Consider the following 16374-nt stretch of genomic DNA (forward strand, 5'->3'; position numbering starts at 1 on the left):
CCTTCACAGCAGTGGGTCGATGCACTTCAGGTCCCATTTAACTCTTCGTACATTGGTGTTTACATAACTTAGATGCCTTTGCATCACTAAAACAGATGGGTTGAAATGTTGCAGGCCGAGAACGAGAGGATGGCTCAGGAACTACGGGACCTGGCGGTGAGGACCGAGCAGACCGAGCGGGAACGAGAGACTGAGCGGGCCGAGCGGAAAAGACAAGCCAAGCAGCTGGCGGGAACGACGTTTTTGTAGAGCTTTGGGCAAGTCAACGGTGTACCTGTGCTGCAGTTCGCTCCACCGCCGCCACTTCTAGCTAGTCCTGTGAGTATGAAACCAAATTGCTTCGACTAGTGCTTTTATATCCTTTCGTGACATAGAAGACCAAATTGACCACTCTGACACATGCAATCTCTTGTCCTTTATGTAGCCTCCATCGGCGGATTCGAATAACCCATCTCAGGCGTAAGCAGGAGACGGTGCTTTTCCTTCACCAGACACTCAGTTTCTCCCTACCTCTAGTTTGTTTCTCTTTTTCACGGCTTGATGGACATGTGATGCACTGTGAACGACTATTGACTTGTGACGATGGATATTGGACCTATTATGTTTGCGATGTCGTATGCATGTGAGATATTGTGTTGGCGATGTGATATATATGTGGGATTGAGTTTGTGATGAGATGGATGTGCTATATTATGTTTGTGATATAAGTATGAGATATATTGTGTTTGTAATTACAGAACCAAAAAAAATAAAGGCTTTGCCTGGTGCCCTGACTTTGACACCCGGCAAAGCTGGAAATTCTTCATCTTCAAGACCCCAGATTTGTCGGGTGCCAGGGTCAAGGCACCCGGCAAAGAAATTGTTACAAAAAAAGAGCCTCTCTGGCAAGCACTTAGCAAAGAAAATTTGGCGGAAAATATTTTTGAAAATCTTTGCTGGGTGTCTCTGACACAGCGCCTGGCAAAGCAAGGGCTGACGGAGCCAGTGCCGTGACGGTCACTTTTCTTTGCCAGGGGCCGTGTTTTCTCTCGGCAAAGTTTTTGCCGGGTGCCCGATAGAAAGCTCCCGGTAAAGAAATCTTTGCCGACGGATTTTTTGCCGGCAACTCTTTACAGGGTGCTGCACCCGGCAAAGGCTTTGCCGAGTGCAAAGTAGCCTTTGCCGGGTGTTTTCAGCTCCCGGCAAAACACCTGAATCCTGTAGTGACAGCATATTTTTGTTTGCCAGCAGATAAAAAAAACTCGAACTGCATTACAATTTAATTAACACAAAAGCTTGAACCAGAGCAAGCATGAAATCCATTTTTGCCAGAGGCACAGCCGCTGGCAAGGAGAAACAAAATAAAGTAAAACCAAACATTACAGCTCCGATCAGACTGCAACAACTACGAGCAATAAGAAATAAAGCATACTTGGCATGCCTCATGCCAACATTTTGAGACTTGAGACTGCGATGGCGGAACGCCCCTGAGATGATGAGCTGCATAGCTTCTGAGCAACTAGTTGCGGCTCTTTCTTCTGCGCTTGTTTCTGCTTGTGGTTTTAGCAGACCCCTTCTCCTCCTCCGATGACTCACCTTCATTCTCCTCTGGCTTCCTTTTGGTTGAAAGAGCATTGGTCTTGGATCCATCAATAGCTTCACTGGATTTCACTTTATGTTGTGAATTCTTGTCTTCACTGCCAGCATCATGCATTGAGTTGTCGGTGTTATCAGGCTCATCCTTGCTGCTTGCCTTGACAACAGCATACTTATTAGCCTTTCGCGTAGATCGAGAGGGCCTTGCACCTTCCTTAGAGTTAATGCCAGTCTTAGGCGTTTCTTGACTATCCTTGTCAGCACTTTTTCCCTTCAGTCTGGCTGGAGTCACTGAGCGTTTTGGACACCATCTCTTCTTGGGAGGATTTTTAACATCACTGCCACTGTGCATAAACAGTTAGTCTCACATAAGCTACCGAGCGTACAGTGTATCAAGATAGCACATTCATAATAGTAAACACTTACCTTTGAGGTGTTCCTGTTTTTCCTTCATTGATTTGTTGACCCGAGCTCCCTTTAGCTTTTCTGCCACGTCGTCTGGTTTACAAGAAACAACTCTTAATTTAACAAATGAGACCTTTGCATTAAGTTATAACCTGAAAAATGGACAGGAGTGGAATACCAGGTAACATTGGCATAGAACAGTGTGTGCGTGTGAACAAAAGAACCAAAGATGATCAATCAGGATAGAAAGTAACTCAGATGTAAAAATGACGACACATTAGGAATAAATCAACTTCAGAATTTCCATTTGGTGGTTAGCACCAAATAGCAAAGTTATAGCTAGATAATCAAACAGATCAAAGGCATGCTAGACAGGTTAAGTTGTAAATAAGGACAGACACAAAAGCACATAGAAGAATTCACATTAAAGCTTAAGACATATGAGACAAACATTGGTTGTTTGAAAAATCAAGCATTTGCATGCTACCGCTGCTTTGTTTTTTAGTGTTGAAACTAGTAACCCAGTAAGTGTAAGGAGCTGCTCCTAGCAACTTAGGCAGAAACCAGTTCTTGATACAACGTAGGGGAAACTGCAGTTGTGCACAGAATCACACATTATAACTTTTAACGTTTTGGCATAATTATAGTTGTCATCTCAAACATGTACAGAACATACAAAAGGCGCAAATTAGATTTTTTTCTTACAAATTAGATGGTGCATCAGGATCAGTGTCGTGTTCCTGCAGGATGGCAAATGAATCAGAAAAAGGAACAGAGGAGGATACGTATAACTGTATCAAATTCAAATCTAATGGAAATACCTCAGAAATGAACTCCCATCTTTCCTTCTTAAGCACTAGTACCTCAACATCACCATCATCATACAAAACCTGAGTGCCAAGAGGAAAGGGTCCAAACATCATAATCAGTTTTCTTTAAGATAAAAGTAAGAAATCCATCACTAATAGTGTTTCTCATTCAGACAGGCTAAACGCTTAAGGAACAAATGAGGTCTGAATGGTCACCTTGTGCTTCTTTGAGGATGCATTAAATGATTCTACAACACCCGCGTAGAACCTGCAAATCAAGAAATAATTTCAAAACCAGCCAAACTGCATGCTAGCATAACTCATGGAGCAAGTAGCATTTTCAGCTGTTAAACCCTGTTAAAAAAAATAAGATTTGAGGAAACAAAAAAGAAAAAAACTATAGGTGTACAGTTCCAACCAGAAGAACAATTCCCCAAGCAGATATTATATATATATATATATATATATATATATATAAGGAAGAAATAGCAACCACTATGTAGACTTGGAAGCCTTAAGAAATAGCAACCTCAGTGCATCAAAAAGGTGGTCATCAGAAATAAAATATATGCTCACAAATAATCAAATGCTTCACTATAGAAATATCCATGACATTGCCAGAAACAAAAAGACATTGGTGCAAAAAATAATATATATTAACTACTGTAAGAACACCATTACTGATAAGGAACACATGTTGATCATCGGACTTACATTTTGTCATCTGGCCACCAAACTTTGATTCTTGAGCCAACAAGGTTTTCATCAAGCATTTTGTTTTTCTTTGATAGAGGGGTCTGCGAACACAACAGAAATGGTTCTGCGAAACTGAAACAGAAATAAGGTCGAAGACAATTCACTGTGTATCAAGAATGCATACCTCTTGAGCTTCCTGCAAACGTTTCCTTTTTGATGACGCCCCACCATCCTCTTGTTGCCTTTTTGATTTATCGATTCTTGTTGGGGACACCATTTCCTGAATAATGATAATCGATAAAAAAAATCAAGTCATTGTGGAAGACCACATTAGGAGGAGAGAAGAAAAGAGTGTAAGAAAAGGTCAACAACATGATGAACGACAACCAAGCGTGATATAAGTTAATCTGTTGAAAAGACCAGTTGAGTTACTGGCCGACCGTTAGTAATGCTTTACCTATCGACTATCTTATTGTAGGGAATAAAAGAATGTAAAACATGAAACTATAATAGGCACTATCACTATAGAAACCCAATCTTCAGCTAATAAGATATAAGCCTGGCTTAAGGACAGAGAAACAACTTCAATGCATGTACTGCAGTCAACTGAGAACAATAAAGCTACCTTCAAACTAATATCTTCATCGGTGCCTTTATCAGAGATAGCATCTTCTCTCTGCAATTTCATACTAGTTTTATGTTGCTTCTTGCCAGATTCTCCTGCAGCAGCCTTAGTTGATGAAGACTTCGCAGCATCTTTATTCAGTTGCCTTGTAGCTCTCCCTCCAGAATCAGTGACAGGACCAAGTTTTGCAGATTTTAGGTCTGATGCATGTTTGTTTCCAACAGGCATTTTCTCCTGAGACTTTGCTGCTAGAGGTCGGTTTCTCTTTGGCCTAACCGCAGCAGGCTTAGTATCAGTTGGTTTTGATGATTCCTCAGCAGTTATATTGCCAGTCTCTGATAGCTTCTTTTTATCACCATCATTTGTCTCTGGGGATAACTCAGATGCTACTAGACTCTCGTTGTCTTTAACAACCTTTGATTGTTCACTCATCTCAGATTCAATGGAAGAACCAAGCTTCTGATCTTTCTTTGAATTGACATCAGATTGCTTTTCAGTCTGAACAGTCACTGGTTCTTGTACTTCTTCATCACAAGATATCAATTGCTCAGAACTTTTGGTCTGCTTGTCAAGAGAAATCAGTTCTGGCTTCTGTTTAGAAGAATCCGGTGTCTGCTCGCCACCAGAAATCAATCCTTGCTTCTGTTTAGAAGAATCTGGTGTCTGCTCTTCACCAGAAGTCAGTTCTTGCTTCTGTTTTGAAGAATCTGTTCCATCTGGAGACTTGACATTGTCAACTGGAGCTGCGCCATTGCTAATGGCAGTTGTGGGAGTACTGCTTGCACTCGTACCATCTTGGCCTAGGCAATTGACATTTTGGTCCACCTTTGAAGTTTCCTGAAAAATAAGAAAATATAAAACTTGTTGTATCTACCTCACTCTAGAACATCAGATGCTGAACATCTGTGGACGTATACCTGTGGTGACTCATCAGAAACAGAGTTTCCAGAAAGTTTACCTTCACCTTCCTGCATAATAATAATTTAGAGGAACTTAGTACACAACTGAAACATATGCAAACCAGGAGGGAGGGGGAGGGGGACTCTTAGTACTATGACATTGAGGATATTATATGCATTAAAAATAATGGTGGATCATGCTACTGATAGTACCAGAATCCAACATGACTATACATATCATCATATCTGTGCACAATACACTATCCAAACTCTATAGGAATTAGTATATAACAAAAATGTTTCTTTGAAATTTCACATGCATGTTTTATTATGGTTAATATAGTTCTCTTTCCAGATAGCAGGGTTCAAAAATTCTGACCATGTCCCTTTTTGAAGAATAGCCTGAATTTTAAGTTAAGATACATTCAATAGCACACATAACTGAATACATGCCTGCAATAACAGTATAGATCACATGTTCCTCTCCTACCAGTATCTCAATAACAGAAGAAATAGCACCCTTCTGTCAAACTCTTACAAAAGCAGCCTTTACCATTTGATTACACATCTAAACATAGATCAACCATGCCACAGAAATAAACTAATACTTGGACCAACAAATTTTCAACATGTATTCATCAGTCCAAAACTCAATTTGTAATATACTGGTGATTTAACTAACCATGTCTTTTCCTGATGCATCAACACTGTTTTCTCCAACATCTGAAGCATCTTGGAACAACGTTTTAACAACATTGCTGTATTCATCCAAGGGACTGCCCTTAAGTAACTCATGAAGCACAGGTTTAAGCTTGTCCCTGCATAGGCCTAGTACCCTCTCTGCAAGTCCAAAAGATGCTGGGAGTGTTTCCTGTGAAGTAAGGACTGAAATTTTAGTACAAGATGACAATTAGTAGCTGTTAATGCAAACAACAGAGGGATGGAATTACTTGTGTTTCTTTTTTAAGGTTCTGAAGCAGGCACGATGCCAGTTCAGCATGGACATCACCGCTCTCCTGAATTATAAACAGCATTATAATTTCCATACAGCGGGTGACTTGTTCTGAATGCCTGGTGCTGAAATATACAAAAAAACGAACGAATAAGATGAGAAATAAAAAATCCACGCTAGATAAACAAGGACAGCATTCATGCATGACGGGAACATAAACAGGAACATGCATTCTGTGACTACCATCACAGCAATGAAATTCTTCTTTTGGATCTAAAGATTCCACAATTACATTATTGGCCCAGTCCATTTGTCAGATCTTAAAAAATATGGCACCAAGTGTATGAAAAAATTATGATTACAGATAAATGTGAGGGAAGTTTCTTACGAGGCAGTTTTGAAGAAATGACGGAACATGTCCAGTATCATATGGTCCAAGTCAAGATCCAACATCAGAATACAATATCGAACCCATGCAAAACAATTAAGGATCGAAACCCTCCTTGAAAAAGAGGGGCTGTTCATATCACCCAAGTCAGCAAAAGTATCCACAATTCTCTTAAAAACGTCCTGCAACAAGGCAAAATAGCAATAGTCAGTACATATAGACACCATCGTTCCATCCCAAGAAGGGCAACAAATCTCACCTTCATAACATCATCATCATAGGGGGCGTCTGGGGCGGTAATCCTGGTAACTTCAGTTAAGCAAGAGGCGAGAGCAATCTTCACGTTGGGATCAGGGTGCTCCAGTAGCTCATTTGTAACCAAAACAGCCATAGTGGGGCGAAGAGCATTGTACATGCTCTCGGGCGGAGATTGATCCACCCTGGACAACCACATTTCGGCTTCCTGCACAAGCGAACAAGCAATTCCAACTCTAAGAAGAAAAGGGCAAACCTTATATATAGTCCTGAGCTAAATGAGCTACCAACTAGGCCATAAATCACACATCATAAACAATCTCCCCAAAAAAAACATTGCAATACAAGCAATATCTCCACGAAAACTACTCAGGATCACATGGCCTCATCAGCCAACAAAGCAGCCTTTTTTTCTTCCATCCTAATCTAGATGAGTGATTAACTAGGGCATACTTCTATCTCCATTCGACTGTTCCAGCCTACTCAAAACACCACAGATTAATAAATCAACAGAGAACCATTTTCTCCAATCCCAAGCTGGATGAGCCACCGGCTAATGCAGGTTTCGTAATAAGAAAAAAAAAATCCCCAGAACGATAAACAATTGCAAGGCAAGCTACATCTTGACACGTCTGATTGATGAACACAATGGGAACAGAGCACAATAGCTAGGAAAAACAATAAACAGTTGCAAGGCAAGTTACATCTCGACACGCTCGACTGACGAACACAACAGGAACAGAGCATGATAGCTAGGGCGAAAGCAAAGGGTTTACTGGGGCCACGCTCACCTCGAGTAACCAAAGCAGCTCGTCGTGGTCCTCTGGGATAGAGCGAAAGCGCTGGCTTATGTCGCGCATCCGTAGCTCGGCCTCAGCCTGCATTTCCTCTGGCATCATCACAGGGGCTGCAGGCGGTGCGTCCTTCACCATCGTCGGGGCGCGGGGTAGAGACCTAACATAACAGGGAGAGGGGTTTTGGGTTTTGGCGATCGAAGGGGCTGGTGGTGAAGGGAAGACTAGTGGGGGTAGGGTTTTATAGCTGACGAGACACCAGTGGTGGTGGCAGTGATGGTGAGGAGATGTTTGCACTCGACCTCTCCCACCTTGCAATTTTTCGCAATTCGCTGCCATTTGAATCATGCAATGGGAACATCTAGGTTGGCTAAGGTTGAGCAGGTGCTGAGCTGTTGATGCCCCTTCAACCAGTTACCAAAAATACCAGCTCCAAAGGCTGCGACGAGACAGGTCACACAAGTCCGGCTGGCTCCAGTTTCAAATTCAAAGGATATGGAAGAGAAAACTTCACCGCAGATAGGGTTCATATATACCAGGGCTAATTTGAAAAATGTCTAGGGTTGAAAAACATAAGTGTAAATTTTAAATTGTAGGGTTTAGAGGTCTTCTGCAATGTTTTTGAAATTTTTTGTTTACTTTTAATGTGAATGCTCATTTTGAATAATTTGTTGTTTTTAATATTTGAATATGAATTGTTGGGTTTATAGGCTATTTGGATCCTTAGAGCTAACAATTGTACTTTCTCCATCCCAAATTATAAGATGTTTTGTCACTTCTAGATTCTTAGCTTCTACTATGTATCTAGACATGATACATATCCAAGTGCATAGCAAAATTTATGAATCTAGATAAATCAAATATCTTATAATTTAGAACAGAAGAAATAGCTGCTAAAAATCTTCTATGATCTCGCTTGATCTCTCTAATTAATATTGTCTAGTTAGTATATATTACATAATATCCAACTTACATATGGCCCCATTTGGATCTACAGCTAATAGTCTAGCTAGCTAGTGTCTTACCTACCACCCAGATTAATTATATATTATATCCCATTTAAATCTCTAGCTATTAATCTATCTAGCATCTTACCTACCACCTAGATTAGCTGTCACATTTGGATCCATAGCTAATATCTTACCTACCACCTAGATTGCATATGCTCCTATTCAGATCCCAAGCTAATATTCTAGCTAGTGTCTTACCTACCACCCAACACATAATTATCTGGTTCCTCCAGCTAACAGTTAGCTTTCAGCTAAGAGATCCATACAGCGCCTTAAATGAGAGCTTTTTAGCCACATTTTCATATTTTTAATTTTGCAATAAAAGAATTTTAGATGCGTATTTCATCAATGATTATAAGAAAAATGATTGTGATATATAATGTCCATGGTTTATGTCCAATCTGTTTTATAGTACTATCTAAAATATCGAATGGCTCTAACTAATCATGTATTTAGTTTTTAGTTTTTTGGTACACGGGAGATGGATCGATTCCATTTTAAAGGTTGTTTAGTTTAAGGGCTTGAAGGTTGTTTAGTTTAGGGGTAACTAGTGAGGAGGATGCAATAGAAATTTTTTAGATGTGTATTCCATGAATGTTTATGAGGAATTGTGATATATATTGACCATGGTTTATTCAATCTATTTTTTAGTATTATCTAAAACATAGAATGGCTCTAACTAACCATATATTTAGTTTTTAATTTTTTGGGACACGGGAGATGGGATAGGTCGATCCCATCCTAAAGGTTGTTTAGTTTAGGGGCAACCACTACTATAGAAAAATTTTTGTGAGGTTGTTTAGTTTAGGGGCAACCACTACTATAGAAAATTTTTTGTGAGGTGTTTTGAATTAGTTTCGGAGGCGGGCAGGATTTTGAACTGCCTCGGTTAATGTCTCAGATTAACCGAGATGGATACAATCAACCACCTTGCAAAATCAATTTACAGAGGCGGTTAAAAATGATCGTCTCCTAAAATCTATTAAACGAGACCGACCTTATAAGGGGCCTGCCTAAAAAAATAGCCTCATTTTTGAAGGCGGGTCTCTTATAAAGCCCGTCTTAGAAAAAAAGGCCGAGTCCAAACGGCCTAGATCAGGCCTATAGGTGCAACCAAGTATGGAATGGAAACTTAGGGTTTCCTCTCCTCACTCTCGCAACTCCCAACAGATCGAGCGGTGTCTCAGGCTCAGCCTTGAGCACGCCATCCCTCTCTTGAGCGCGCCGCCCCTCCCTCTCCTCGAGCATGACCCTCCCACTCCCTCTCCCTCTCCATCTTAGGGGCGGCCACATGTGTGGGCCCCTCCCTCTCCCTCTCCTTCTCCCGGCACTCCGCCCAGGATGGGTGCTCCAGCGATGGCGCAGGCTTGGGCACTGGTCCCTCATCTTCCGATGCTTCCACGAGCTGATGCACCTCGTCGACTCCATCCTCGTCCACATCATCCTCTATGAGCCCACCTCCTCATCGTCCTTCCTGCCGGTTGTGCTCCTCTTCGACCAGATCTAAGCCAGCAACGCTCTTCTCTAATCAGGTCTAGGTGGTGACTGGATCTAGGCTCTTCTTCTGGTGTGGCGCATGAGGGCTGGCCTCCTCCTTTGGCATGGCTGTGTGTGGCCTCATGGCGCCTGAATCCATGGCATGGCCTCTCTCTCCCTCACCGATGCTCGTATCCACAGTGATGATGACAATGGCACCTTGATCCATGGTTTTTTTGTTTTTTGTTCTTTTATTTGATTAACCGAGGCGGGCATCCAAACTGACTCGGTCAATGTTTGACTTACTATGACCATTAGTCCAAGCGATTGTGATGCCCACCTTGGTAAATTCATTTTGCCCGCCTCAAAAAAGTTTTTTAGTAGTAGTGAACTAGAAAGAAGGATGTCTAGCCCTAGGCGGAGGGCCTCCCCCTCCCCTCACCATATATCGAGTAGACAGGCTCATCCCTCATGAGGGCATAGCTCCTCAGTTTGTTCCAAGTACAAGGGTAGGTTGTGGGTTGGTGCAGAGGTGTTGAGGGGCTTGAGGCAAACACAATCACTAAGGCGGGTGCCCCAGTGATAAGCATGTGGCTTGTAGCACGAGTGTTCTTGAGGTAGGCGATGCGGTGAGCGTGTAAGGGCAGGCATAATGAGCATGCTAATGGGGGTAGTTGTGCTAAGAACTAAGCTCAAGCAGGTAGCTTTGTAGGGGTAGCTTTGACAGGTGGGGTAGGAAGGCAGGCCCCATGTACAATGGTGTACAGAGGATTTGGGAGGAAGAAAATATGTGGTCGAGAGATTGTGAGTAGACCCCATGTTTCACGGTTACAATGTCGAAATTGTGTTCATCCCGTTCATCTCTATCAGTACAACCGAAGAAAAAAATAAGAACGGACTATCCTTTTCAACCAAACGTATAATGGGACCATCACATCCCACATTCAGGGATAATGGGACCATCACATCCCACATTCAAGGATGAGACTATCTTATTTGAAGACATTCCCAAACCAAACATGTGCCACAATAATAACTATGTTAGTCGTGCCAAGGCTCTAGCATTAACTATAAACTTCAATTTTTCTTTGTTGAACTCTTAATTATAGTGCGCGAAAGATTTATGTGATTTTTTAACATAAATGTTGCAAAGACCCTATATGCCACAACTTCATGTTCGTTTCACATGTCTTGTAACTCTAAAAAATCTCTAACATGTCCTTTATAGTTGAAACCTGAGCCACCAACTTCTTTATCCTTGCCCTCTTTGGAACATTTTTTATCTTATGTGAATGTTGAATGGACATAATGATTTCACACATATAATCACTAAGTCTAAACAAAGCAAAATATCAAAGATTCCACGATAACAATAGAGAAATTGAAATAAAGCACACAATAAAATATACTAAGATATGTTGTGCTCCTATGACTTTCACTTTTCTCATTTATCTTGGATGAAAACACTCTCCCTATTTATGAGAACATTTCATCAAAGTATAAATAATAGAAATACAAATAAACTAAGATATGTCGTATCCATAAACTCGTTAAATGAAGTACATAAATACTTGAAAACTAATCATAGATCAATTAGTTGGGTTTCTTATGGTGGAACCTGCCCACCAGGGTTTAAGTCCTCCAATTAGCATGTGTGCTTGCATTTTCCTAGATTTATTCTAGGATTTAATGGCGCTATGCTTTCAGTGGTAAGTGATGTCTCTGTCAATGGCAAGGTGTCTATGATGGCTTCGTGAATCTTGACATCTACTGGCTCAATCCTTCGGAGGAGCTCATAGGGGAAGGGCTTGCGGACGTGTGTTCATAGGGATGAGTGTGTGTGCATGTCATGGACGTCTAGGTTGTACTGTGTAATTATAAAAAACACATAAATACCTAATAACTGTACCCTCCCTTCCTTGTCTAAGAACTTCAAATGATGCATCGAAATCATCAATAATCACACTCACATTAAAAAAATAAATCTCGATTGTATATATGACATGACTCACTATTTTTAGCTTGATGAGCTGATGAAATTAATGTTGTACTCCATCTATTTCTTGAAAGGGGACAAGAAGTAACATGAACCAAAATGGATCCAAATGTATCAACTGTTCTAAAGGTCATGTCATAAATTTGTGGAACTATTTTTTAGATTGCTTACAACACTTCGTAGCTACCACTTTTTAAACCCTTCCCTAAAAGGCTTAGTATCCATTATAGTCTCTCTTGCATTGCGACATATATTGTTTCAAATCTTCATGATGTTTTTACATTCTAACAGAAGTGATCTCTTTTCATAGAGCTCCCTTTTCATACCGGGAAACCAACATAAAGAAAAAAAGATAATCACAGATTTATGTGAATTGCTTGTGGTATATAAACATTTACCTTGGGGCATATAGGGGCTATTTGGTTGCGGGCACAACCTGCCATGCTTCATGTGCAGCAACACCATGGCCGTGGTGTCAAAAACCAAGGCCACACTCTGTTAGAATAGCTAGCCTCGTATATCTCATCATATCAATGGGCAGGTAACATGGTCGAGCATCTTAGCCACCAAATAGGCAAGATCGATATAGTCGCATGGTTCACAAACCTCTAATTTTGCACCATCGAACCATACCTACATACCAACCGCAATGACCAAATATCAATATTTAGGTCTGTGTTTAATTCTCTATTAGAGCACACATCACTAGCTAACCATTTCGAGTAGAAAATAGACATAGAATGAAAGAAATCACTCACATATGGTGGAACAAAGAAGAAGATGAAGACTTGCAGATGGCGGCAGACCAGTAGCGGTAGGAAGGTGTTGTGTATGCCTATTATATATCGGTGCGTAGGCAGCTTATATATAGAAGAGTAGGGTTGTGAAATAATGAGTGGGCTTCTAGGGTTCAGTCATAGCTTTGGGCCAATTGATTCAGCCCAGATAAGCTTTTAATCTTTGGCCCAAACCTCACCACTACCTTTTCATACTCTGATACGAGATAGTATTGCAGTGCAGCTATACCTGGACACACAAGTGCAGCAGTGTCGTGCCTGTTACTAACCGTTGCCTGGAGTTAAATGTTAAACATCCCTATCCATCCCCTCTAGGCTTGCCTCATCCTTTTAAAATACAAAACAAACGCACTATCAAGGCATAAGATTTATTAATATTTTATAAAATAATGTCTTGACATAGGGTAAAAAAGTTGGTACATTTTTTTTTGCTTGCATCAATTTTTTTGTATGGAAATTAATTATTATTAAAAAACTCAGGTTACGAATATGTTACAATTTTTTTAAAAAGCTATTTCAAAAAATTCAGTTATCAATTTAAATGCAAATAATTGTAAATGACTTTTAGAACTTATATATGGTTCATAAAGGTTTGAATTCAAGCCTTAAAACAACTTTAAAAAATAAAAAATATAATTTGCTATATTGCGTTTTGGGCCAAAACCTCGGCCTCTTCGTCTGAATCCACAAAACATCATTCTTTTCTTATTTTTTTCTTTTGATTTAACCCTAGCCCACCAAATATTCTAATTCTTCTTCCATATCCTCAAACATACCACCTTTCCTAACACTTAAAACTCAGACACAACAATCCATCTACTAAAGCATTTGAGGAAACTTCATTAAGTCGTCGAAATACTATACTTTGGGTTAACAAATAATTGTAACAAATACTGAATGGTTTCTAATCAAATCTCTAATGTTAAAGACACAAAATTTTGATGCTTTGACTAGATTTAATGTTTGTTATCAATAGTGTAGAATTAACTCTATTTATGTGCTTTACATTGAAAACAAAAAATATATCAAAATATATTTTATTTATGTAATACGATGTAGACATAGTGGGATAAGTAACACTATTCTTAATATTATATATTGTACTTATATAAAACTATAACTTTTCAAATTAAATTTTATAAAAAAGATAAAAAAATATGCACCACTCATGTCCTCATAATGTTTGATAATTGTTTTCACCAATCGCAACGCATAGACACATTTTCTAGCTAAACTAAAATATAGCAAAAAATAATGTTTGATATATTTTATATTTTAGTTGTCCTCATATAGAATTTTATATTTTTCTATCAGTGACTTATTTTTCTTGTCGGTATTTTCCGACGCACATAAATATTATAGAAGAAAAAACCGTGTGCCTAATTCTCCCGCTCGGCCGGAGCGTCCAGTGCCAAACCAAAACCCATGGCCTTGTTTAATTCCGAAAATGTTTTGGTTTTCGAGACTGTAGCACTTTCGTTTTTTTTGACAAACATTGTCTGATCATGAAGTAACTAGGCTTAAAAGATTCATCTCGTAATTTACAGATAAATTGTACAAGTAGTTTTTATTTTCGTCTATATTTAGTGCTCCATGCATATGCCGCAAGGTTCGATGTGACAGAGAATCTTGAAAAGTTTTTGGTTTGTGAGTGAACTAAACAAGGTCCAAGTGCACACCCAGGGTTGGCTTCCAGAGTTCTAGCGGCAAAATGAAAAAAATAGAAAATAAAAAAAATAATCCAATCCTTATTTCTTGAGGACTCCTACACGGACGCACCTAACAGTCCAAGGTCTTGTTTAGTTCTGAAAAAAATTTAAAAAATTTTGAGCGTCATATCAAATCTTACGGCATATGCATAGAGTATTAAATATAAATGAAAAATAACTAATTACATAGTTTGATTGTAATTCAAAATGGACAGAACCAGTCTGCATGCTGCATGCCCTCGTCTCCTCGACCTCCGCCTCTGCTTTGCACACGCACGCTGCCTCGCTCCGCCGCTGCCACCCGCCACCCTCTGTGCTCCCTGCGCCACTCTCCTATCTTCATCGCGCCGCTAGCTCCTACTCATGGCAACAGCTCTAGAGGCCATGGCTCCCTTCCCTATCCTTACCCGCCGCCGTCCTCAAGATCTGCCCGGAGGAACCTGTCAAGGAAGCCCATGCCAGCGGCGAATCTATGGCAAGCAAGTGACAAGTTGTTTCTTTCCTCTTTTTTTCATTCCTGTACCAGATCCGAGGTCTAATTTTATTTCTTCCCTTCCCTACAGTTCCAATAGATCACAACCTGCTTCTCTCCCAGACCCATCTAATTTTATCCATGCCATTACAATTCTTGGACATCTGACATATGCCATTATTATTCGTCTATTTGAAAACTCTGTGACGACTGGCCGCCGGAGCTGCAGCAGACGATGCTGGATTTCACTAGCGGCACCAGGCTTGGAGTCAGACACCATGCGCTGGCCAGAGGTTGAAGAAGAAGCTGATGTGTTCCCACATGTCAGCGAGTGAAGGAAAAGAAGCAACAGGGGATTTTGGGCCATAAGGAAATACGCTGGCTTTTAGTGACCTGCACATGGGCCTAGTGCCATCGAACACGTAGAAAATGGGCATGATTCAAGCTAAAAAGAATTATAATGACAAGTTACCAAATATACGAATAGTAATAGCATATCTCAGAGGTTCATGAATTGTAATGGCATGGATAAAAAAAACCCCTTAGTTTTTTAGTTTGCCTATCATAGTATTGCAATATTTGTTTTTTCTACATATATAGTTTCAATTTAAGTTTGCCCCCAGTATTGCAACGTTTCAGCTTCACAAAAGCATGTATTTTGTTTTCTCGCAAGGCAAAGCATGTATTCTGTGTTTTGTACAACAACAAAATGCATGCGTAAGTATTATCTATTTTCGAGCAAAAGAGTTTCAGTTCATTCAGACAGGCGTTACTGAGCAAAAGAGTAAGTTGAAATCACTACCCTCAAGCAACAGGCTGACAAACTGAGCATGAAATATAAACACCAGACTTACTGAGATCACAATCTCAGTGATAAGCATCGATCAAAGCATTTAACAGCCGGCAATCTCAGTGACAGCATCACTTCAGACCTGAGGGAAGAGCCAACGTTGCTGGTACAGAGCAACGCTGCCAATGAACACTTGGTACAAAGGTCGACACAGTGCCATCTCTCATGTCATATACAATGGCGGACCCAGAAATAGACCAAGAGGAGGGCTAAATAACATAGGTTAATTTTTTTTTGCTCGCTCAACCCAATACACTACTAGATATAGCTAAGATTGATAATTTAATATTGATTCAAAGTACTCAAAGGCAAAGATACATAGAATTATGATAATAAGCATAGAAAAATACCAAATACATGAAGTCTTGCATCTTCAAGAATTCACACCACTTGAACCAATACCACTTGAACCGTCACGCCCAATGCTACATAATTTTTAAATGTTATACACTTCCTCAATGATCAAGATAACAAGCAAGAAGAAAAGTACTAAAATAATACGCACCTTGGGACCTTGCATGGCGAGTTCATCTTACGATTTCTTAAGCCTTGAAAGCGCATCAAAATTTTATCATCTTCGATGGATGCAAACAAATCCCGCTCAATACAGCATAACATGCTATTATTCATCCAATCATCATTCATTTTATTCGTCCTATTGGTCTT

General features: G+C 40.0%; 1 protein-coding gene across 1 annotated transcript; it reads right to left on the reverse strand.

Moving 5' to 3' along the window:
• Positions 1499-7536, reverse strand: LOC8066696. The gene is made up of 15 exons (XM_021462145.1): positions 7396-7536; positions 6609-6812; positions 6350-6531; positions 5960-6086; positions 5688-5880; positions 5028-5074; positions 4785-4947; positions 4111-4694; positions 3670-3765; positions 3504-3586; positions 3006-3057; positions 2802-2870; positions 2686-2720; positions 2002-2073; positions 1499-1919 (listed from the first exon to the last, which is right to left on the reverse strand). The coding sequence occupies exons 1-15, from the start codon at positions 7534-7536 to the stop codon at positions 1499-1501; spliced, it is 2469 nt and encodes an 822-aa protein (XP_021317820.1).

This window comes from Sorghum bicolor, chromosome 5 (genome assembly GCF_000003195.3).
Source record: "Sorghum bicolor cultivar BTx623 chromosome 5, Sorghum_bicolor_NCBIv3, whole genome shotgun sequence".
Taxonomy (NCBI): domain Eukaryota; kingdom Viridiplantae; phylum Streptophyta; class Magnoliopsida; order Poales; family Poaceae; genus Sorghum; species Sorghum bicolor.